This window comes from Melospiza georgiana, chromosome 4 (assembly GCF_028018845.1).
Source record: "Melospiza georgiana isolate bMelGeo1 chromosome 4, bMelGeo1.pri, whole genome shotgun sequence".
NCBI lineage: Eukaryota > Metazoa > Chordata > Aves > Passeriformes > Passerellidae > Melospiza > Melospiza georgiana.
The window spans coordinates 30,574,893-30,595,352 of NC_080433.1; the positions used below are offsets into that span (position 1 = coordinate 30,574,893).

The 20,460-nt window shown below is 50.7% G+C and overlaps 2 protein-coding genes across 5 annotated transcripts; both read right to left on the reverse strand.

The window, feature by feature from the left end:
• Positions 1-3,949: 3,949 nt before the first annotated feature.
• SSTR3 (somatostatin receptor 3) lies at positions 3,950-9,033 on the reverse strand. Of its 4 annotated transcripts, XM_058023575.1 has the most exons (3): positions 8,327-9,033; positions 6,199-6,363; positions 3,950-5,457 (listed from the first exon to the last, which is right to left on the reverse strand). In XM_058023575.1, the coding sequence occupies exon 3, from the start codon at positions 5,401-5,403 to the stop codon at positions 4,198-4,200; it is 1,206 nt and encodes a 401-aa protein (XP_057879558.1). In that variant the 5' UTR covers positions 5,404-5,457; positions 6,199-6,363; positions 8,327-9,033; the 3' UTR covers positions 3,950-4,197. The 4 variants fall into 4 exon arrangements, with proteins under 4 accessions (XP_057879558.1, XP_057879561.1, XP_057879559.1 ...); XM_058023578.1 differs by lacking the exon at positions 6,199-6,363 and having other exon boundaries at positions 8,498-9,033; XM_058023576.1 differs by lacking the exon at positions 6,199-6,363.
• Positions 9,034-11,420: 2,387 nt separating this feature from the next.
• RAC2 (Rac family small GTPase 2) lies at positions 11,421-20,183 on the reverse strand. The gene is made up of 7 exons (XM_058022363.1): positions 20,069-20,183; positions 17,092-17,163; positions 15,786-15,903; positions 14,283-14,345; positions 13,460-13,619; positions 12,441-12,575; positions 11,421-11,685 (listed from the first exon to the last, which is right to left on the reverse strand). The coding sequence occupies exons 1-6, from the start codon at positions 20,101-20,103 to the stop codon at positions 12,445-12,447; spliced, it is 579 nt and encodes a 192-aa protein (XP_057878346.1). The 5' UTR covers positions 20,104-20,183; the 3' UTR covers positions 11,421-11,685; positions 12,441-12,444.
• Positions 20,184-20,460: the final 277 nt, after the last annotated feature.

Genomic DNA, 20,460 nt, shown 5'->3' on the forward strand with positions numbered 1-20,460 from the left:
TGGGCTGCCCAGGGCCAACCACAGCATCGTTAAGGAGAGAGAGAGGGATCACAAGGGCAGTCAGATTAATGCCATTACCACAGACAACTCTGGGGATTCACCAACAGGGAGACAGTGCTGAGGAAAGAGCAGGGGTCAGGAGACAGTGACCTCCTGATCATCATTCCAAATGCCTGTTCCTATGAAAACCAGCCTTTAAATCAGTGGTGATAGTTTGAAAATTTTTGTGGCATTTGTTTACTCCTCTTGAATTTTGGACAAGGAATACCTTTTCCTTCCCCTCCCCCAGTCTTATTTTCTGTTCATCTTCATTTTTTATTTCCCTAATTTGTCACTGCAAAACAGGATACAGCCTAGGGGGGCGAAGAAAACACAAGACAGAAAAACGTGATGCTTGTGTCTCTTTTCTTTTAAACCCCTATTTAATCTAAAGATCTCCAGTTGTTGGGTTTTTTTTTTTTTTTTGCAGATCTCTCTGGAACACATTTTGTTTGCCCCAGCAGGCTGCCCTGCAGAGCTGCCTTGGTGGGAGCTCAGATTCCGTGTGTCAAAATGATGTCTCCTTGGCACGCTTGCTTGGTGCTGGCATCACAGTGCTTGGGCTCTTAAGGAATGTTGGTATTTTAAGAAGCCAACTAGTCGACAGAGTTTCTTGAATGGTGATTTGCAGCAGATGGAGCTGCAAAGGCATGTGAAATGAAGTCTCAGCTCAGTTTAGTGGTGAAGGAGACTGTCTCCGTTAAGTGTGTTGGCAGCTGGGGAGCTCCCCCCATCTCCCCACAGCAGCTGGGCTGCCTCTCCATGGATAAGGAAACCCATCCTACATCCTGAACTGCCTCCTGCAAGGTTCTTGATCACAGCCACATGCCTTCTTCAGTGTCTGGTCATCAACCACGCGCAATGTTACAAGCTCCTCAGACAATACAATCTCTGCTCTGTCCTACAGGGATTGCTCTGCTGGGGGAGTCCAGCATTCACCTGGCTCTGCCCTGTCTGCAAGAGGAGCAACACAGACCAGAGTCTAAAGTGCTGTGTTGTCCATCTATCTGACCATTTGGTCGTCAGCCCTTTTAATCTTTCCACCGCTAGCTGCCCCTTATATAGGCAGAAGCTTTGGCAGTCCATCTTTATTCTTCCAGGATTTCTTGGTCATGTTGCATCCAGTGGATGTTGTGGGAGCTCCCCAAGAAGCTAAACCAGAGGCTTTTTTTAGTCCAACAAACTTTATCCCACGCCCGTGAATAGTTTGGCTGCTTTTCTGACTGGGGCCCATGGTGTGGGAAGCTGATGCACAGATTGAAGGAGAAAAAGATGTGAAGACATAGCAGAAGATAGAAACTGGCTCCCAAGCTCTTTCTTTTCCCCATGAGCTGAGCCTGCACTCCTGGGAGTCTGACTGCTCGTGCTCAGGGGAGCGCTGTAAGGGCAGCTGAGCAGTTCCTATGTGGTCTGGCAGGCAGCTCAGCTCCAGAGGCTGAGCCTGCAGGCATGGACAGCTTGGCACCACCATCCCAGGCTTAAAGAGGAAACATGAGGATATAGGATTTCAGGGGACAATCGTTGTTGTGGAGGTGACGGCAGTACCAGTGGCTGAGAGCACAGCTGAATGTGTTTTGGTTGGTTGTGTCTGCAGTCCCTGCCTACCCTTCCTCTGCTCTCTCACCTGGCTAGGAGATGTCTGTTCATCTGACACCCTGTGACAGTCCTTTTCCAAAGTTGGGTGTCCTGCACTGCAGAACACAGTTCTGAGGCCTGCCAGGCCTTCTCACACTGCCTTTGTGTGACCTTGACTCTTGCTTCCTCATAAAGTGGTTCTGTTCCCACGATCCTCAGCTGCTGCAGCTTGTTCTACTTCCCAGTCCACGACTTTTGGCTTCTGTCCCAGCATACCCAACCCCATGCCACCCCTTCCCTTCTCTTACCTCTTCTCAAGTGACCTGTGAGATATCTTTCCATTACCCAGCCATCTCCCATAATCGACCTTCCACAAGTGACCTCCTGCAACATCTCCTGACCTCAGGGAAGTGTGTGTCCTTCTGGTGGGTCCCTCCTTCCCACGTCTCAAAATTGTTTTAGAGAAAACTGCCCAAAGGGCTGTGGTATGAGGGTCATTTCAGTGTCTGTAACTTAGCAACCACATTCATGGAGAAGTTCAAAGTAATTTTTACAGAGCTGCAGGAATGAAGCCAAAGTGGAGAGGGAGACCTTTATCTCACCCACCCTTGTACAGTGCTGCTCCTCTAGCCTGCACACTCAGATGGGCCCATCCACAACTTCCCTCCAACAAGCAGTGTGCAGGAACAAGCTCTCATCCAACTCCACAGCAGTACATTTGCTCTCCAGCTCTTATCCAAGCACTCATATCTGTACTTAAACATCCTGCAATTACATAAACACACTCCCTCACCTTTGTTTGTGTACACTTACACACATGCATGTCCCCTTAAGTACCCCTGCACACATGTGCACGCCCCCAGCAGATGAGCATCAGTGCCCAGGACTGGCACCAGCCTCCCACCAGCCCTGACTCCTTGGTCTCTGATACTCTTCAGCCAGCCCCCTACATGTACAGTCCAGGGAACAAAGTTTTGCCTACAACTGCCTTTGTACACATGCACACATCATTTGTTCACCATTCTGGGCCAAATACTCTACCACTTCCTACAGGATAAATTGGTTCCTAGTATTGCCCCGACTCTTTACAACCACAGCTCTGACACACTGGAGATCCCCTGACCTCTGTCTGCTTCCTGCCCCCATCCTGTACTGAGAGCTGCCTTTACCTCCTGTGCCAGCCAAACATGACTCTGTACAGAGATTGACTCAGCTCAAAGACATTGTGTATTCTCAGGAGAGCAAATCTATAGCACTCCCTTCCCTAAACACATAGAATGATTTTGCCCACCTGGCCTTCCAAGTCCAAAGGCTTTTTCTTTATTTATAGTAAAGCTTAAGGAGAAGGAAAGAAATGCTGCCTCCAACTCATGTCTCATTGTCTTCTTCTCTACCCTTGTTACACCTCCCACCAGAGTGCAGAGGCACCAGGAGAACCCTGAAGAATGTGGGGTGTAGGAAAGAAATTATCAAACTTTTTGTCCTAGGTAAGTCTCGTCATCCTGCCCAGAGTCCATAAGAGCTCTGAAAAGAAAGAGGAGGTTTTGAGCAGTCAGTGGTCTCCAGCCAGACCACCACAGGCAGGAAATCTGTTCCCAATACTTTTTGAAGAACTAGAGAGGGCCAACCATGCATGCAACTGGCTAGTATATCTTTGCTACAGACATTTCTCTTTCCTGTTCATCTTTTAAGGCAGACCGCTTCTCATGTTTATAAGTCGGTTGCCTACATGTGGTATATGCCATCTGGGGACTTCCTCAAGGTGCCACCATGAGATGGCAGCCTATGCCCTCCAAAGCTGGATCATCTAAGGGCAGATCATCACTCTAGGGCTGACCTTGCTTCTCTGTACTCTCAGTGCCCATCACCTCTTCAGCTCTCCCTAAATGCAGTCTGCTCTTTACCTGGTGTTGCCAGATGAAAAATCATTTGCTCCTGGTAGCGAATACGATGCTTATTCTTCAAAAGCCATGGCCTATGGAGCTGCACAATGTTTATTCTGTAGGAAGAAGAACTCAAAAGCAACCAGCCCAGTTGTGCCACCTTTTACCAGTTCACCAGGCAGTCAGGTATGACTTTGGGGTCACCAGCCATAGGGGACCACCAAGAGACTCCCAGGACAGAAGAATACATGTGTAAAGGAGAGGGAAAATATATTGATGGTTTTGGGGAAATAATTATCATATGTATGTTTATACTGGGAAAATTAATGAGTATGTATGTAAAATATAGTCATAAATGGGAGCTTTTTTGTACTCAGCATGCATGATATTTTGAAGGAGATATCCCCTCGTGCATCCAGCCAAATAAAGAATACCTGCTACTGAACGCTACATTAGTGTTAGGGAGGTTTTATTTTTTACCAATTTCTGGTAACACTGGTACCACACAAACCTCAGGTGTCTCTTCCAAGCCAAGAACAATGCCTTGCTTCTTCCACAAGATCATGGGGCCCTATTCATCTTTAAGGCTACTCTTGGACTTTATTATTCTCTTGTATCATCTCCCATTGCCTTTGAAAGCAGAGAAGGTGAAGGGGATCCCAATGTCCCGATGTGTCTTTCCCCTGCACCACCCCTTTCATCATAAATAGCTGACATGCAACTTGCTGCTCTTTTCGCATCCCGCAGGCTCCTCGGGGAGTGGTTTTTGCTCATTGCTTTTTCCTTCCCCACTGCTTAGAGGGTGCTCCTGCCTGTTGTTTCCATTCCTGGTGATCTTGCTGATCTCACCCTCTTCCCTTTCGTCATCGATCTTCTCTGGGGGGCATGCTGGCACCTCTTGGCTCTGGACTCGGCGGGACGGCCTGAAGATGGCCCTGCGGAAGCCCTGCTTGAAGCGGTAGGAGAGGAAGCCATAGATGATGGGATTGGCGCAGCTGTTGGCATACGGCAGCACCACCACAAGGAAGTAGACTCCAAAGAGGGATGGCTCCTCTGGCAGCGGGCACACAACATTGATTATGTTGAGGACGTAGAAGGGAAGCCAGCAAAGGACGAAGACGGCCACCACAGTCACCACCATGCGGGTCACTCTGCGGTCTGAAAGCTTGTGCTTGGAGGACAGAGCCCTCACCCGCCTGCCGGAGGAGCGAACCTTCACTACAATCAGGAGATAGCAGAGACAAATCACCAGCAATGGTCCAAAGAAGCCCAGGGTGGCAGTGTAGACGATGAAGCCAGCTCTCCACACCGAGGCAGGCTCTGGCCACTGGATGTGGCATGTACTCATCCCTAAAGGGACATCTGAGAAGACAACCACGGGCAGCACCACTATGGAAGACAGCACCCACATGGTTACACTCACGGCCTTGGCCACCCGTGCTGTCCTCCATTTGGAGGACTTGCCGGGGTGGACCACAGCCAGGTAGCGGTCAACGCTCATCACCGTCAGGCAGAAGATGCTGGTGAACTGGTTGATGGCATCCACGGCCATCACCAGGCGGCACATGAAAGAACCAAATGGCCAGTAGGACAGGGCATTTTGTGCAGCCAGGAAGGGCAGGCCCAGCATGAAGAGCTCATCAGCCAGGGCCAGGTTCAAGATGTACACGTTGGTCACCGACTCGCTCACGGAGTGCCGTAGGACCACATAAATGACCAGGGAATTCCCAGCCAGCCCCACCACACAGACAATGAGGTAGACCACAGGGATGAGGACACTGCTGACAACTACACCAGGGCTGACAGTGGAGGAGCTGTTGGGGATAGTGAAGCCTGCCCAGCTACTGGAGGCATTCCCCTCCTCCAACACTGCTGGCGTGGGGAGGCTAAAAGCAGAAGTGTCCATAGCAGAGGCAGGGAAGAGGGCAGGAGCAGTGTCCTTGCAGGATTAGTTAGTAATCTGGAGATGAAGGGAAGAGAAAAAAAACCATTGATACTGGGGATATGACAGCTGAACAAGCCACAGGTAAAATCATCACGTTAACTGTGTGTTAGGTATAGGCACGGGAAATCAAGGGGAGTTTGTGGATGCTAGGGGATGCTGGAAAATCTAGGACAATATCAAACCCATCTAGGCCTGCAAGGCACAGTGCACATGGAGGGACAAACGGGGACATGGCTCAATGTGAGCCTTTCCTTTAGCAAAAGATCCTCTGGAGAAAGAACAACAGACTAGCATAAGGACAGGGAAAGTTTTCATTTTCTGCTAATGGATCCAATACTGAGGACACGGTCACAGGGGCCTGGTTCTCATTTATGAGTGGCAGGTGCTTTACAAGCAAAAGAGGGAAAAACATCCATTGACAAAGTGCCTTTCCAACTCTGACTTTCCAATTCTCTGAGTATTTATTCTCCTGCTTGCTGAAGCTCTTTTTGGACTGGCCAGGTTATTGTTAGCCTCGCAGGAGAAGGAAAAGCACTTTCAATCCAAGCAGAGAGGCTTAGCTCAGCACCTGAGCTGAAGGGCAGCTGGTTTGTGTTATGCCAGTTTGAGAGTAAAAGAAAGATAATTTTGGGTACACCAAGAGGGATCAGTCCAGGTCCCCCTTGTCTCTTTTTCTTCTGTTCTCCCTGCCATTCTCTCCCTCTCCTTCAGCACGCTGCAACACACTGCTAATGGCAGAGGCTTTGCCTGCCCCACCTGTTTGCAGCACCAAAGCAGCATCCCAGCCTCTCTAAGCTGAGGAGCCCAGTTGTGTGTCACACGAGGGTTTGGCATGGAAACAGCACTCGGCTCACTCAGAGACAGCCTTGAGCAAACAAGCTTTCCATCCACCACCAGCTCGCTGCTGACACTGGAGAGGAGCTGCAGGGAGAGAAGGGACAGTTGAGGGATGGATGTGCATTTTGTCAAGGCTCCATATGTGAAACACAGAGCCCAGCACATACTGTGGACCAGAGACACCCTGGAAACCTAATGCAGGGGAGATTTGTGTTTCTTTCAGGATTTCTCCAGCTCTGGAAAAATTTCTGGGGGTGTGGACAGGGTTATCCCCCTGAATTAGGTCCTTGGAAGGGAAGATGACTTGGTGGAAGTGAATGGGGACATTGAGGCTCACCTTTTCACATCTCAACAAATCTCTTAGGGCTCTGAAGCTTCTTCTCTATTGAAATTAAAACTGGGGATACCAAAGGAAAGGACTCCCAACCTTAACTACTTTCAGGAGGCCAGAGACACTCCAGAGAATTTTCTTGCAGATTCTGTAGCACCACAACTTTCTTCACAAATGTCTAATATTACAATATTTGGGGGTTTTTTGTTTGGTTGGGGTTTTGTTACTTGTTTGTTTGTTTGTTTGTTTGTTTGTTTGTTTTGTAGATGCCATTCCAAGTTCTGGAAACCCTAGGGGAGACCTGAGCTTTAGGATTCCTTGGTTACCAGACAGGCAAACCCAATAGACCCACAGATGTATTAAATTTTACACTGAAAGAACCTCATCTGAGAGGCCCCATAAAAACACAGTTGAGCAACTGTATCTTAAGGCCATTTCTACCAGCTATTGTATAAATGTTTCCTGCTTTAGAGCATTTGAGCTTTGAAGGACTGGGATTGTTTAGAATTTTTTAAATTTCCAGGTGCCTTGGGCTGTGACACACTGTCCTGACAGAAGCCCATCTCACGGGGTCCTGCAGTCCCACACATCATGAGTGGCTGCACTGAATGAGCCGAATAGGAAGTGATTTGAAACTCTAAGTTAAAGGATGTTTCCTCTGATATTTTTTTCAATTCTGTTCTAGTGACACAAATCACTTGTTGGAAAAAAACAGGAGGGCAATGGCTGCTCTAGGGACAAAGATCCCCACAAAAAGTGGCAGAAGCCAGAACAGTATGTTCATAAAAGGATGATCCTCTAAAAGATGATCACATAGACAGGAATCTCTTTGCACATTCCTCCTGCATGCAAAGGAGTTTAAAGAAGAAAAAGGCCAAACATTTGGAGCCCTACAAATACCAAATATGGCTGGAGATACTCCTGGGGAGCTGTAAAGCCTTGGAGAAGTGTCTGGGGTCCAGACCTCAAAGCCAGCTGTTCAGGATGTTGTTTAACAACACAATAAATCCAGCTTCAGGGCAGCTTCAGAAGCCCTATCAAAAATGCTAAGATGTGCAACAAAAAGCATGGATTTCCTATAAACTCATTTTCCTGCTCAGGCAGCTGCAGGGGAGAAACTTGATCTTTAAGCAGGTGCAGTCTGTTGCTGCCATTCTAACTTTGTCAAGTACCATGGACCAGCTCAAATGCCATGTCACACATTTTGGCTAGTTTGGCAGGAAAAACACTGGGCACCAGTGCTCCATCTAGTCTGGGTCCACTCTGCTGGTGGCTTTGGCAGCGCATGCATAGGCAGGAGTTGGTGAGGAACACTGGCCTCAGACTGACAGTGTGCTGGCATCCTCTTGGATCTGCTTCTGATGTGCACAGCACCTGTTGCAAGAGGCTTGGGATCCTCTAACAGGTGCTGCCAGGATATGCCTGGTTCATGCAGCTGGAGAGCAGGAAGAAGGCAGAGAGGTAGCAGGAGATGGGAAATTGGCACTACTTCTTTCCTTAGGTTGAAAAAGATAAGTATATGTATATATATTTCTGCATTGAATGAGAGGAGGAGGTGGATGCTGAAAGCTGAGCCTAGTGCTGGTAACAAGCCATGAATAGCAGTTGGGAGGGACAACACAGCCAAAAAACCTGCACCACCTCTCTTGACCCCCTCCCCTCCTGTCCCCCCGGTTTCCCACGGCCCTGCTCCAGCTCAGGACTCTCCCGTCTCACCTCGGGGCTGAGCTCTCTCCTAAGGACCAGGCTGGACTGGCAGAGTTGGAGGGCCGAGAGCGAGGGGTGGTCGGCAGTTTTTCTTCTCTGGAACTGCAGACTTAACTTCTGCGTGGACTCATGCCCGCGGGAGACATCCGGGAAGAGCGGCCAGAGCCGCCGGGTACTTACATGTCGTCGGGATGCACATTTTCCTCCGCTTCCCCGGGAGAATCCGTGTCATGCTTTTCCCCTTCCCCTTTCTCAAGCGCGACCGAGCAAAGCGCTCCCGTGGGGAGCGAGCCCCGCCGGGCGCTGCCGGAGGCTCGAGTCCCTCTGGCCGGGCTTGCCCATGGCCCCCGCCGTGCCCGGCGCGGGAGGGGGTGCGGGATGGCGGCCCCTCAGCCCCGCGGCCCCGCGGCCGTGCCCCGCGCAGCCCCCGCCATCCGCGGGCTCGGGCAGAGGGAGCCAATGGGTGCCACGCACGGAAACACCGGCAGGAGAAGGAGGAGAAGCCGGGGATGGACGGCAGGGCAGGAGAACAAAGATGAGCGGGGGGAGATACCGGGATGGAGAATAAAAGCGGGAGAGGGAGGCGCGAGGAGATGGGCAGAGGGATGAGGGGAGCGCAGAAGAGGGGAGGATGAAGGAATGAGGAGTGCGGTAAAAGCTGAGGACAGTGGGGGGAAGAGGGAGAGGAAGAAAAGAGGGATTCAGAGAGCAGCCATGTGGTGGGAGAGGGGCACGCAGGAGGGGGCGGCTCGGCTCGGCTCTCCTAGGGGCACCCTGGAGACGGGCCCCTGTTCCAAAGGTCTTGCAGGCAGGACTGGTGCTGCTCGGAGCTGCAGGCACACAGCAAATCCTTCTGTCTGGCAGGGTGCTCAGAAATCGGGCAGATGTTGAGCACACGGACCCTTCTCCCTTCTGTTCTGCCCTGTGAGCACCTCCAGATGGATGGAGATGAGGGCAGATGGGCAGATAGGGGACTGTCTCCTTCAACTCCTTCCCCGGCTCCACACATGATCTCTTGTCTTTTGCACCTCCATTGGGAAAATGTTCCAGGTTAACAGCCCCAAACTTTCCTACCAAATTTAATCTCTGCTGGAAGGCACAGACCCAGAAGAAATGGATCTAAGAAAGAAATTAATCTTTGTGAGAGCAGTTGTCCCATGAAGGATTTTCCATCCCATTCCCTGCACAAAGGGCTTCCCTGTCATTCTCACCCCCTTTCCTGCCCTGCAGCCGACATCAGTGACTCCTTGTACTGTGCATCACCGTGCTCTTGACATTTGGCACTGCTGTGGTGAGCATTTGAGCCCCTAGGGTAAATTCCAGCTTTAACAAAAGAAAGCAGTATCTCTTCCAGCACAACACAGCCAGGGTCTGGCATCCAAACCTACTTGGGCAACTTTATACGCAGCCAGTGCTGCTCAAAGGTGAGCTGATGAAGGCAGTACAGAACTTCAAAGCTGCCAGGCCTCTTTAGGCCAGAACTTGGCCACAATGCTGTCTGCAGACACAGAAGAGAGAGGAATCCTCATTGGGAAAGGAATGGCATGGGTAGCACCCAGAGGTTTTCTTTGCCATGGCAGGGCAGCTGTCTGTAGCACCATGCAGAAGCCCCCAAGCTCCTCTGTTAGAAGAAACAGCCATGAAACAGCAGAGTTCTACACAGTCCTGCTAACCTTGCATAAACACAGTCATAGCATCACAAATTCCAGGTCTCCAGATCACTCCCTGAATGCTCTAAGGTGTCCCATTCTCTGCCTCAGCTCCAGTGGGGGGCTGTGCAAACTGCTTAAATTGTGTTGGGAGGAGAGCTCAGCCTGTGCACCTCCCCAGGTAGGCAGATGCATGAATTTTGTTTCACACACATCACATGCATTGCTGTATGTTACAGGGGGTGGGGCAGACTGAAAAGGCAAAAGCCAAGGCTTGAAAACTGGAGAGAAGTAATAAACCGCTGGGAATATATTGCCTTGAGTCATGCTTAGGATGCTTAAAGGAGGTTAGACACAATTTCCAAGTACTTTGTGTCCCTCACCCTTTCACAGGTATATGCCCATGCCAGAGGCTTCATTTTTACTCTTCTGGACTTACACTGACATAATTTGTATTACCTTTGGGTGGGGCCTGGGAAATTCATCCAACAGCCCATGTGCAGTGCAGATATTTGTGGAACTCCCTGCCACAGGGCGCCTGCCAAGGGTTGCTCTGAACTTTATCAGTAGGAAATGTGTCACATCACTGAATTAACTGCCTCATTCAGATCTGACTGTGAATTGGAATTGCAGAAATCTCCCTGGCAGCAGGGTACCTCGGGAGCTTCCCTGTGTCTGGGTGCACCTGGCATCACCAATGCTCCTCCTCGGTGCAGGAAGCAGCCTTTGAAGCTCAGAAGTGCTGCTGCATCCAGGAGCAGTAAACTGGCTCACCTCCACAGATTCTCTGTGCCCTCCTAGGACTGCAGGATTTTGCAGTGCCAATCATCACACCCTGAGCCCTCCCCTCTCCTGCAAGTAGTGGCAGTAGCAGCCACCCTGTAACACTTCCTCTGGAGTCCCTGCAATGCATCAGGAAAGCAGGTGCTCACAGCTGCCAGATCCACGGTACCGCTGGGACCACTCTCTTCAGCTTAATTTTAGTGTCTTGGAGGCAATTTGTCTGGGCTGGTGACTCATTCCTCCCTTTTAATTTTTTTCCCTGCCCTCCCCCTTCCTATTCTCACTCCGCCTGTGTCTGGCAGTGTGAGAGAGCGCCAGAGCTTAGAAGGATTGATGCAGCAATGTTTTGGTGAAAAGATGTCCCCAGCAACTGCGGGGGCAGTCCCCAGGGAGAGGAGTCTGCGTCCAGGTGTCCCCTCCCGAGGCCTGCATCCCATCCTGTGTGTGGCACAGAGGGGAGACAACTTTTCCTTTCAACGCATGGATACCGAGAAGAGGAAAGGCAAAAGGAATGCGGGGGGCTCAGGTGAGAACTCAGCACCTTCGCAATCATCCTCCAGCCCCCAGGCTCCCCGTGGGGCTGCCAGAGGAGGGGCACAGCTCCAGCCCCGCCGCCCCACTGCTCACGGCTCAGGGCTGTGTCCCCCGAGGTGCGACACATCAAGGACATGACACAAATGTACAGTCTGTTTATTACATCTTATTCACTACATTGCAACCTCAGGGGCCCGGAAGGAAGGGAAGGGACAGCTGGGCAGGTGAGGCAAGAGCGGGGCCGTTGTGTGAACATCAAACCAGTGCTACAGACCCACAGCAGTCTTTCAAGCCGGCAGAAGGAAAAAGAAGGAAAAACCCCAAGGTGCTGAGCTCTGGGCTGCTGGAGCCATCACTCTCCTGTGTGCTGGGCAGCTCCTGGTATCAGGATGAGACCGGGATCTATAGCCAAAAACATGACAGACCTCATAATACCAGCTCAACTATTTTCCTGCTTTCCTTCCCTCTGCTCTGGTGATGGTGGGAGTATGAAGGGACAGGGTCCAAACTAGCAGGCTCTCACTCTTCTCTGTTATCAGGCTCTGACCAGCTTTGACTCTTGTCCTGAGGCCTCTCTCCTCCCTCTGCTGCTCTGTACTGAAGTGGAGGCAGGTTGAGACAACATGAGGAGTAAAGGACTCCTGTAGGAGAAGCTGCCACTTGCCAATGAACAACACAAAAAACCACTTGAGGTGAACAGGGCTTGGTAAGAGGAAGGGCCACTGGAAACTGCTATGAATAATGAACAACTTTTTCTTTTCCTTTTTTTTTTTTTTTTTTTTTTTTCTACAGGCAAAGGCTATGGCCTCATAGGTCTCAGGGCAGGTCATCCCCAGGGCAGCCTGTATGTAGTTCCCTCTGCAGCAGAAGCCGACAGACAGTTCTTCTCTGTAAGGGCACATGTGGAAAATTCTAGGCTGCCCCACATCAAGAGATGGGAACAAACTTGCCCACAGTCAAGCAGAAAGGAGGGGGAAGTTCATCCTGGGTGCATCATACCACGTTCTGTCCTTTCCCCAAGCAAGATCAGCTTCTCCCTCTCTCTCCTTGAAGGTGACCCATTCCAACAGCCTCACCAGGAACAGAGTGGCCCCGACTGGGTTCAGGAGCAGGAAAGCACCACTGGTGTCCCCCCCAGAGATCCCTGTCAGACTTACTTGCTCAGAGGAGGCTGCATGCCCGTTTCTTTGTCCGGGTGGGCTGCGGGCACAGGACTGCTCGGATGGCCTCGTCAAACACCGTCTTGAGGCCTCGCTGCGTCAAGGCCGAGCACTCGAGGTATTTCACAGAGTCTGTGGGGAGGAAAGCAGCTGTTGCACTGGGGGGGAAGGCAGCTGGGGTAGGCAGTGGGGATACCCAGGTTTCTGCTCCTTACGCTAGAAAGCACAGCACCTGGCTCCTGCCCAAGCTGAATAAACACATCTCAGGTGATCAAAGACATTACACATTGTCAGGACACATTTCACTCACTCAGACAGTCTGGGCAAAGCTTGCCGGCTGCACTAGACCTAGGTTTGCCTACTGGCTACCCATGTAGCCAGAGCACAGCCATTTTGTGAGTCTGATCATGTCATCCTGGCCAGACACTCCCTGTGCTGAGCTCCTTCTTGGAAACTCCCTCAAGCTGTGTTTCTCACTCTCTCTCCCATTTCTGTGTGCCACAGATGAGAAGAGCTGGATGGTGGGGTGAGACACCCATACCTGGGATTGCATGTATAAGCCCCAGCAGACAGAAGCAGAGACAGGAAACTACAGTTGCAGTTCTTCCTGAGAGAAAGGTTAAAAACCTCTCTTCTGCGTCTCCGGATAGGAAGGAGTGGCCTCTACCCACTGTGCAGCTGTGGCTTGCACAGAAAAAATACTGTCCCAGATAGAAGTAAGCGGAGTAAAAGGGGAGGAGAATGTGAAAGTGTGTGGTTATGTGTTTATGTGGAGGATGGTGGCCAGAGAAAGGCAGAAAATAGAGAGCTGAGGGGTTGAGCCTTCCTCAAGAAGCAGATCTCCTTCCTGAGTCTCCTGAAGTGCATTTTGTCCCATGACCCTGGATGTGTCTCCTTGTGTCCCCCAGAGACACCACTGTGCAATACCACTACAAAAGCCTCGTTAAATTGAGGTGAAACCCTTTTTTTCTGCCTCTCTCCTTTCAGTAGGTCCAAGATGACTCCCAAACACCTACCTATTTCCTTGGCCAGAGCAAGACCCTGAGGATACGTTATGGGGGATAGCTTCTTCTCCTTCAGCTTCTCAATGGTGTCCTTGTCATCGCGGAGATCCAGCTTTGTGCCCACGAGGATGATGGGGGTGCTTGGGCAGTGGTGCCGCACCTCGGGGAACCACTAGCAAGGCAGCAAAATGCCAAAGGGGTGAGAAGAGGTCACACGTATGGGCATGCACATGGGAAACAAAGAGGCACTCCTGAAAAATGTCAGCTAACAGACTGTCCTTTCTCACATCCATTGTTAGCACTATAGCCTGGCCCAGGCCAACTCCTGTTGCTGGGTCCTCAGGCAAAATCTCTGACAGGGAGCTCAAATTTTGTTATGCAAAAGCACCAGCTGTTCTCAGCCCTCGACCCTCCCACGCAGGGAAGAGCATTAAAGTGGTAGGAAGGACATACTTTTGTTCTCTGCTCACCAATCTCTCCCTTTTTTCCTCACTTCCCATCTAAAAGCTGTGGGTACCTGCTTTTATACCCTATGGACCAGTCCTGTGTGTCTGTGCTTTGACAGTCCTGGCTGAAAGATGCCACCAGAATATAAGTCTATGATCTGACAACACAATAGCCCAGCAAGATGAATACTAGCCCATTGGTAGAGTTGTCTGCCTTCTTTAAATGAATCAGAAAATGCATCTGAAGGAGGTTTCTGACTAACAGAAAAGAGGTATGACTTCTTGAACCTAGATGTCCTACTGGTAGTCCCCACCATAATCACTGTTCTTGCAAGATCACCACCACCATCATGTCCCTCAGCCCCTGGTGGCCCAGGAGAGGGTCTCACCTTAGCACGGACGTTTTCGTAGGATGCTGGGCTGACAAGGGAGAAGCAGATCAGGAAGACATCCTGCAGGCACACAACCATGGTGCAGAGTTAGGATGGGAGCATGGGACGGCATGATGAAGCAGGAAGGAGCAGGGAGGGGAGGGAAAGTCTGTGTGGGCAGCACCCTCCCTCTGCAGCAGAGGGCTGTGCTTGTGAAAGCTCTCTATAATATAAAAGTCCTGACTGCTGCTTCTTGCCTCCAGTGGAGAGAAGGATCTCTGCTCCCCTGAGTCATGGTAACCATAGCCACCATTATCAGAAGAGCCAAATGGTCAGCTCTGAGGACGGGGTTTTTGTGGTTGGCACACTCATCCTCATGGGAAACGGCCTGACAGCGTCCTGCTCATTTCTCACGGAACACCAGAGGGCTTTCAGGCCAAAATAATTTTGCCTACAGTTGAGACAGACCTAGTTCCAGCCTAAAAAGTACAAATACAGGACTCAGAGGAGGCAATTTTAGGTTTCCAGGTAAGCAATTCTCCTGGGCATGGTAGAATTCAGACTTCCTTTAAAACCAAAGCAAACCAAACAAAACCAAAACCATACCAGCTCATCAAGGTTGCAACTATTTCATCCAGCTTCACCTAGCTGGAGCAGTGGTGCCAGATCCAGCCTATTCACTTCCATACTTCTATGCCATCAGAGACAAAAACCTTGGAGAAACATTCCTCCACCTATCCTTCAGATATGTCCCAGGGTGGATGCAAGCATGCTGTTGAGAAATAGACCTACTTGCACTGACTACAGGCAAAACCATCTTATACCAGGTGTCTGATTCTTAGGTGGCTGAACCTAGCTCAAACAAATAATTTCTAATTAATTCCTAACCTTTTTGACTGCAGTGGCAACCTTCAGACTAATGTCTGATGCAGCAAGGTCTTTTTGAGCTTGCCAAAGCACTGCTCAAAACAACATTATCCAGAGAAGGTGATCCTCAAATCCTGAAATCACTCGGTCACTGTGGTGAAAGACTGGTGAACACAGTATCTGAGGCACCCATTTGTTCTGCTAGAGGCAGCAGATCAAACACATGCCCACAAATCATAGCTCTTTTAAAAGGCAGAAGTCAGGAGAGTGGGGTTCACAGAAATGTGACAAGCTCCTGCCTCAGCTCTTAAATTCCATGAACCATCTTAACTTTAAAAAGAGAAGGTTTTTTCCAGAGCTGTGTAAGGCATCTGCCTCACACAAAGTCAGTGTCAGCTGGGCTCAAGAGTGTCTTTGAATGTCTCGTTTTCTTGCTCAGTTACAGGAGTTTAGATAAAGGCTCCAAAATATCCTTAAGGTATCTTTCAACTTTTGGTTTCAAGGCAGTTGTATATCAACAGAGATATTCTCATAAAAGGCCAGAGAGAGGCAGTAACAACCCTGCCACTGTTCCGTGGCACATGTTGAGTTTTGCCGGGAGGGATGGAGATATACTGAGGGAGGAAGGGAGGAGGGGCATGGAGTGTGACCCACCGTCTGCGGGTAAGAGAGTGGCCTCAGCCTGTCATAATCCTCTTGTCCAGCAGTATCCCACAGTCCCAGATTTACAGGCTTGCTGTCAACCATCACGTTGGCAGAATAGTTATCAAATCTGAAATTCAGAGACATAGGCCATGGCTCAAACAAGAGAAGAGGGAGCCCTTCCAGTAATGTAGGTGGGGTTCATTCACTATGTGCACCCAGGAGCAAAGGCTGGTGATTGCTCTTCTCAGCTCAGCTCAGCTGGGTGACACTGCTTTCCTGTTAGCCTCCACTTTATGGAATTCCCACTCATCAACCTCCTCCCCATCATTCTGCTGTCCTGGACAGGTGCCTGGCTGCAGCTACACCTTTGATACCTTGCATGCAAATTCACAAATCGCTTTCTTTTCCCATTTTTTTCCCCAATGTCCTTCCCACAACTGTCCCTGCTGTAGAGCCAAGCCCCTGTTTTTCTTCTATGTTCTAAAACCTAGTTTTATTCTTAGAAGTGAAGAAGAATCCATGTCTCTGTAGTTTGCTGCGCTCCTCAGCAGCCCTGCTGGAACTGGGAACAATGTGTCCCATCACCCTTTGACAAGCGAGCTTGAAATATTTTAGAACAACTGTCAGGATTGCATGCTTAGGAGTAAAGTCTTGGTAGGAAAAAAAAAGGATAACAAAGCAACAGAGAAGTTCCTGCCCTTATCCGAGAAAATTTTACTTCCTGGTCCTTTTGGTACTTTTTTTCCCAGATTAAGGGAAACCAGTGATAGGGAGGAACCAACACAAAGGTCTTTTGAACGTGTTCATGGCATCTGCACGTTAGAAGGGACATGATTTAGTAGAGGGCTTGGCTAGAGATTGCACCTAATGATCTCAGAGGCCTTTTCAACCAATGCTGTGATTCTGCTCCATGCAGAACCTATGACTGCTCCAATGACAGCAAGTGCTTTGGACAGGGAAGAAAGTGGGGTCTCATGTACATCCACCTGCCTTCTCCTGGGTCTGGCCCAGCTGTTGTAGCCTAGTGCCTGTTTGTTTTGGCCAGCAGGATCACATCTGATACTTGTAAACTTAGCAAGCAGACAGACCTCGAGTTGGCTGGAGTCTCCCAAATATCCCATTTATACCAGGGTTTTATAAGGTTGCTTCTCGTGAAAGGTGACAGATCCAAAGTTAGAGAGACCTTCACCAGATTTCCTCTGCTTGGCATGGAGATTGTGACCCATGGGGTGCACAACAAGGGGTAACTGAGCCCCTTCACATCCTGCTTTTCATGCCTCCCACCCACTCCAGGACCTGTTTATGAATTACTCACACAGTGGGGATGTATTCTCCTGGGAAGGCATTGGTGGTATAGCTGATAAGGAGACAGGTTTTTCCCACAGCCCTGGAAGAGAAAGAAAACAATGGCAGGAATTCATGGAAGTGTAGGCAGCCTTGCTAGGCTTGGAGATGGAGATAGGGCAATCGTTCCACACCTCTAACCTCTCCAGAGACCCCTGGAAACAGAAACGCATTCACAGGGCTAGACAGTGCACAACCACAGGTTAGAAACCTGGCAGGAAGAAAGACAGGGTGTCACTCAGAAATGTGTGTTGTCTTTGAGCATGAAGGCTTATTTTATGGTCTAGTACAGAGATGACTCTGAGATGGAGATGGGAGCCCATTCTGCAGGGCAGGCTCACAGCCAGGACAGGTGCATTAGCTTGGTGTGCCATGACAAAACTGCCCTGCAGCTCCAGCACTCGAGTACAGGTGTTCCTGCCTGCTTTTCAGCTGCTGTGGCCAGGGACTGGTAGCAACTTTTACACTGACTTGCCCAGTCTTTACTACCTGCACTAAGCTGCAGCAACACCTGCACAGAGAGCTGTAAGGAGCCAGAAAGGTGCCTGCCCCCATGGCTGATGGAGGCTGCTGGTGACGTTTCTGAGCTGGAACCTTGTGCTTCCTCTCCCCTGAGCCTCCCCCACAGCCTTCTGCAGCAGGGTGGAGTGCAAGGCAGCAGCACAGCCCAGACTGGGTGAGAGCATTGGTGGGATAAGGAGCAATAAGGCTATCATGTGAGGAAAGGTGTTGTGGGCAAGCTGAAGCCTGTGGTGAGGGAAAGAAGTGCAGAGAAATTGGAAGAAAATAAAGCAGCCAAGACAAGTGTTAGAAAGAAAATCCTTCTCCTGCTGGGATGCTGTTTCTCAGGTTTGTGTGGCCTAGGAAAGCTTGGCCTTGTTTCAGTTACAAACACAGGAAATGGAGGTGGTGACAGCAACCTCCCCCAACTAGCACAGCCCAGAAGGAGGGAGAGGTCTTTCCTGGGCAAAGGTTGGAATTCTGCTGCTGGGGACTTTCAGACCATCTCACTGTACCTGCAAAGTCCCCAGCCACAGGGCTGCAGTTCTGCCTTTTTGTGTGTCCTTGATAGGCACCCTGGTCACAAGGCACCTGCCTCTGTCACTGGACTGCGGGGCAGCTGAGGAGGAAGCTGAATTTTCGGCATGCTCTAACATTTGTTTCTTCCTCCTGTCACCCCCCTTTCTTAGATCCTCCTCTCTCAGTCCTGCTCTTTCCCCAGGTGGCTTGCTTCCTTCTTTTCATGGAGTTATGGAGGGAGGTGAAGCTCTGTAGGAAATGCCTCAGGAGATCTGTGGGCCTGCCAGTGGATCAGTCAAGGATGAGGGGGAGGTTCTGAACTGGTGTGGCTGAACAGAGAGCTGTGCAAAGGGTCAGTGAAGGGGAGGTTAGTGGCATCTGCAGGCTCTTGTCATTGAACCCAGGGCATGTTGAGAGGTCAGTGGTGTGTGATGAAGAGGATATGGGGGGAGAACAGCTACGGGAGAATACGGGAGTTGAGTGATAGGAGAAGGTCCTGTGGTTGTTCGGGTTGAGCCAAGAGGGTGACAATGCTGGCATGCCAGGAGGGACGTAAGGGGTGGTGAAGCAAGAGCTCAGAGCAATGGGGGCTGTGTTGCAAGATGGTGAGAGGTACACCGAGGTGCAGTGTGCAGAGAAGCAAAATGACGAGACAGGAGACATTTAAGACAGGTTGAAAGCAGGACTGTTACTGATAACAACAGTCTACTATTGGTAACACAGGGCATGATGTGAGGGGATGCTGCCTTGAGGGAAGGCTGCAGAGCTGGTGCTGTGTGCGAGGGACAAACTGGGGGCTGGGGAGATGGATAACAGATAAAAATGCCCAGTGAAGTTGTTAATCCATCTCCAATTTAAAGCCTTCAGGGGGCCTTTCTTAGAGGTTATGTTTTTTATTTGGGGGTTTGTCTTTCCTCATCCCTTCTCCCCGCCCCCTTGCCCCAGCCCCTGAGAACATGTCTGACATGTATGTGTGCAGACATCTTCTTTCCCAGGCGAGGTCTAAAGGAGGAAGTGACTGTGGGGAGCAGCACTGCTGCAAATGTCTCTTCATCTGCTACCTTACAGCTGCCCCAGAGATGTCTGGCCAGCTTCTAGGTGGAAAGGAATTAAGCTATTCCATTCCAAGCACAGGATCTCCTCCTTCCCTCCCTTGCATTTACTCATCCCACAGGGCAAGAAGAAGCTCTGTCCACTGTATCCTTCCTGCCCCGGGCAGTGATGACTGCTTAATTAATTGACAGCTTGGATCAGGCCATTTCCAGGCATCAGGGAACACGGGCAGAGAAGCCACCATGTTGTGAAAGCAAGGATTTGTTAGCTCCCACTCCCAAAGTGGCCTATATGTGTGTCTGTCTCAGCGGAAAGACCTTCTTCTCCTTGTGCCCATAGAGGGCCCTTGCCAGCAGTCTCCAGCACGCCCCAGTACAGGGCTAACCTGCTGAGAAAAGCTGAATAGGGAGATCCTGAGAGACATCTAGCCAGGACCAGAGTGCCATGCCCTCTCCCAGTCATTCTCAGTGAGCACACAGCTTTCGAAGAGCCATTCACCTGCAGGAGAGCACTTGCACCTAATGAGTTTTAAATCTAAATGGGTTTTAAATCTACCTCCTGCCTACAAGTTGAATCTGGCAGGAGCACCATCACCTCCTGTGCATGGGACAGACCTGCTCTGCTTCCCATGGATGCAGATGGAAATGCAGACACACGATCAGCATTCCGTGCAGATGCCCTGCGAAATGCCCTCTTCCACGCTCTCCCAGAGGAATGTGCCTTGCCCCGGGGAGGGAGGAAAAGCATGTCTGCAGTAGCAGCACGGCAGCGGGAGGTCAGAAGCCAAGCGGGGCAGTTTCACCAAGCATCCCCCACTCTCCGTGCCCGGTCAGGGGCTGTCCCGCCCCGCTCCCCCGCAAAGCCCGGGTACGTACCCGTCTCCCACCACCACACACTTGATGGCTTGCATGGCTCCGGACCCGTGGCGAGGACGGTGCCCGAGGCAAAGGGAAGTCAGGCCAAGGCAAACAGCAGGGAGGGATGGGCAAATGTGGGTATCAACAGCAGGTTGCAAGGAGGAAGGAAGTGGAAGAGGGAACTTCTCTCGGCGATCACCCTCGGGTCCCTCCGCCCCTCACCGCAGCCGCAGCGCTGTGGCAGAGGCCGCTGGCTGAAGGCGGAGCCGCTCTGACTCCTTGGTTGGGATGACAATTGCTGTAATATTTCTCGTTCTCCCTGCCTGTCTCGCCCACTCCCTTCCCACCTCATCCCAATGAACAGCGGGGGGCACCAAACTGCTTTTTCAGGGCAGCTGGACAAGGGTTGG

Excerpts from the sequence above, each read along its gene's own strand:
- SSTR3 (XM_058023578.1), bottom strand. The coding sequence starts at position 5,403 with ATGGACACTTCTGCTTTTAGCCTCCCCACGCCAGCAGTGTTGGAGGAG.
- RAC2 (XM_058022363.1), bottom strand. The coding sequence starts at position 20,103 with ATGCAAGCCATCAAGTGTGTGGTGGTGGGAGACGG. Across the intron at positions 17,164-20,068 it reads TGTGTGGTGGTGGGAGACGG|GGCTGTGGGAAAAACCTGTC; the intron begins GTACGTACCCGG and ends TTTCTCTTCCAG. Across the intron at positions 12,576-13,459 it reads TGCTCTGGCCAAGGAAATAG|ACTCTGTGAAATACCTCGAG; the intron begins GTAGGTGTTTGG and ends TCCTCCCCACAG.